At 35.7% G+C, this 2215-nt stretch overlaps 1 protein-coding gene across 1 annotated transcript; it reads right to left on the reverse strand.

The window, feature by feature from the left end:
- Positions 1 to 583: 583 nt before the first annotated feature.
- On the reverse strand, positions 584 to 2215 carry LOTGIDRAFT_233168 (hypothetical protein). The gene is made up of 3 exons (XM_009058722.1): positions 1781 to 2215; positions 1452 to 1536; positions 584 to 1193 (listed from the first exon to the last, which is right to left on the reverse strand). The coding sequence occupies exons 1-2, from the start codon at positions 2084 to 2086 to the stop codon at positions 1486 to 1488; spliced, it is 357 nt and encodes a 118-aa protein (XP_009056970.1). The 5' UTR covers positions 2087 to 2215; the 3' UTR covers positions 584 to 1193; positions 1452 to 1485.

The raw sequence follows: 2215 nt of genomic DNA on the forward strand, positions 1-2215 counted from the left end.
ATGGCGTTGTTAATATGATATCTTTCGCGTTTCTGCGTTAGATATGACCTACATCTTTCTAAAAATGGAACACCAGTGCGTCTTTTCGCATGTTAAAAATCAAAAGTTCAATTTTAGTTGCAAATGGTATTAAGTGGTATATGTCATTTCTTAAGCATAGCTGGGTATTAAGTTAAAGTTTTCGAGGCTGAAACATCGCTAATATTAGTTCCTCATTTGATTCGGGCGGAAATATGTCCAGTTGACTGTACTTCTCTTTCTCATGGTGTTTCAAAGACAATGCTGTAGAAACAACTCCCACCAAATTCTAGCGAATCCTGATGAATTTCCCCAATTTACTGCTGTGGACGACGGAGATCTTGGTCCTCAATCTTCATCGTGCATCAACGAAGTGAGCATCACCGAACGCATTCGAATGATGCACACTCCAACGGACCAGACTAAGAGTTTGCAACAGCCATGCTGCAAGCTAATAAGGGTGAAATTCATCGCAGTTATTACAATTGACCTAAGTATGATGAATGGATTCCGTTGATGTGCCCAATCCATATACAGCTTATACCAAACTAAAACAAAAACTTTTATATTTTGAATCTTTTTTTCTCATTTTGACCATTTCATGGCATTAACGTCTTATAACAAATAATAATTTTAACAAATATTTTTACATTAAAAAAATCAGTACAGATATACAAAAACAACACACTAACGAAAAGTAACAAAACTGTCTTTTAAAGTGAGGACAACAATAGTACACATTCATGTCGTTCATACACTAGTTCTAAATAAAATTTCTCTATAATATACTCTATATAACTTTCATACATAATAATAATATACCCCGTGATGGGAGTCACTTTTGACACACATTTCGAGTCACCAATCACACATTTAACATACGAGTCCGAGTATGATGAAGTAATGGAATATCAAGAAGTTCACATATCGAAGCAAAAAATGTTATTTTCACATACGAAACGACGAATTTCCCTCATATTGATGCGGATGACACTCGGATTGTTGAGCCATTTATTGTTGGAAAATGTTTATCAGAGCAACGTCAAGTTATGTCACAGGCGTGACGGACGTGACGTGTTACCAATGACTGTCGTTATCTGGACAACTGTGATGTTATTATTTGAATGTGACGGACATTGGATTATACTCCTTGTCGACTAGTTACATATGGATAACTGAAAAATACAAGAAAAAAATTCATTAAGCACATTATTTTAATTAAGATAAGTAAACATGTTCAATTTGGTTTAATGTTAACGTTGGGATTTGGTTATCGTGTGCACCTGTGTTGTGTTTTAACCACTCCCCATAATATACTGGCGCCAGTCTGTCGCCGATTTGGTCTGCCAACAATTTGAGGTATTCTAATTTGTCCAGCTGCACGATAATAGCTTAAAGCTATTTACAATGAATATTAAGTAAGAATTACTTACCGATTTCTTTCTTCGAGAAGATTGGGAAATCAATTTATTTCGATGGAGGTCGCATTTCAATATCTGTTTCCATGTACGATGAATTCTGAAATAATAATAGAAGACAAATTAAAAGATATTCAACGATTATTATTATTTTAAAACATTCTTCATGGGAAATGACAATTTTGAATTGCTAGCTTCGTGCGATGTTTGGACAATCAAAATACATCAATCCAAGATGTCGCGATTGATTGAGAAATTCCGCCATGGAATATGTATTGGAACTAGACATGAGACTGACTGGAATAACAGAGAAGTCACGAAGAGAAAATCAATATGAAACCTACCTCTTTTAATATGGAGTTGGATGCTGGCTTTTCTGATAATGGCGTCCTGCAAGTAGTTCCAATGGGTGAAAATTGGATGGGTTGGAACTCCAAAGCTAACTCCAAATCGAGAATATAGTCAATAACATGTTGTAATAAGTCCTTTTTGGATAATTTTTGTCCTGGATTCACGGTGGGTACTAAATCCTTGAGTTTGTGGAAACAAGCCGTCATTTCGGCCCCATCGTCGAATTTTCCCTTGGAGATTTTGAGCGATTTTATTCCTAAGTCGGCAGATGGAACACGAGCTTCTACAACAGCCTTCATTTTTGTAGTGTTGAGATGAGTGAGAAAATAATCCACAGAAAAAAATCACAGAAGTATAAAATAACGATAGATGTAGTTGGTATGAACACTGAAGCAGTGAATGATGTTCCTTCTGTCGATCACGAGTTT

Source organism: Lottia gigantea, assembly GCF_000327385.1.
Source record: "Lottia gigantea unplaced genomic scaffold LOTGIsca_35, whole genome shotgun sequence".
NCBI classification, from domain to species: domain Eukaryota; kingdom Metazoa; phylum Mollusca; class Gastropoda; family Lottiidae; genus Lottia; species Lottia gigantea.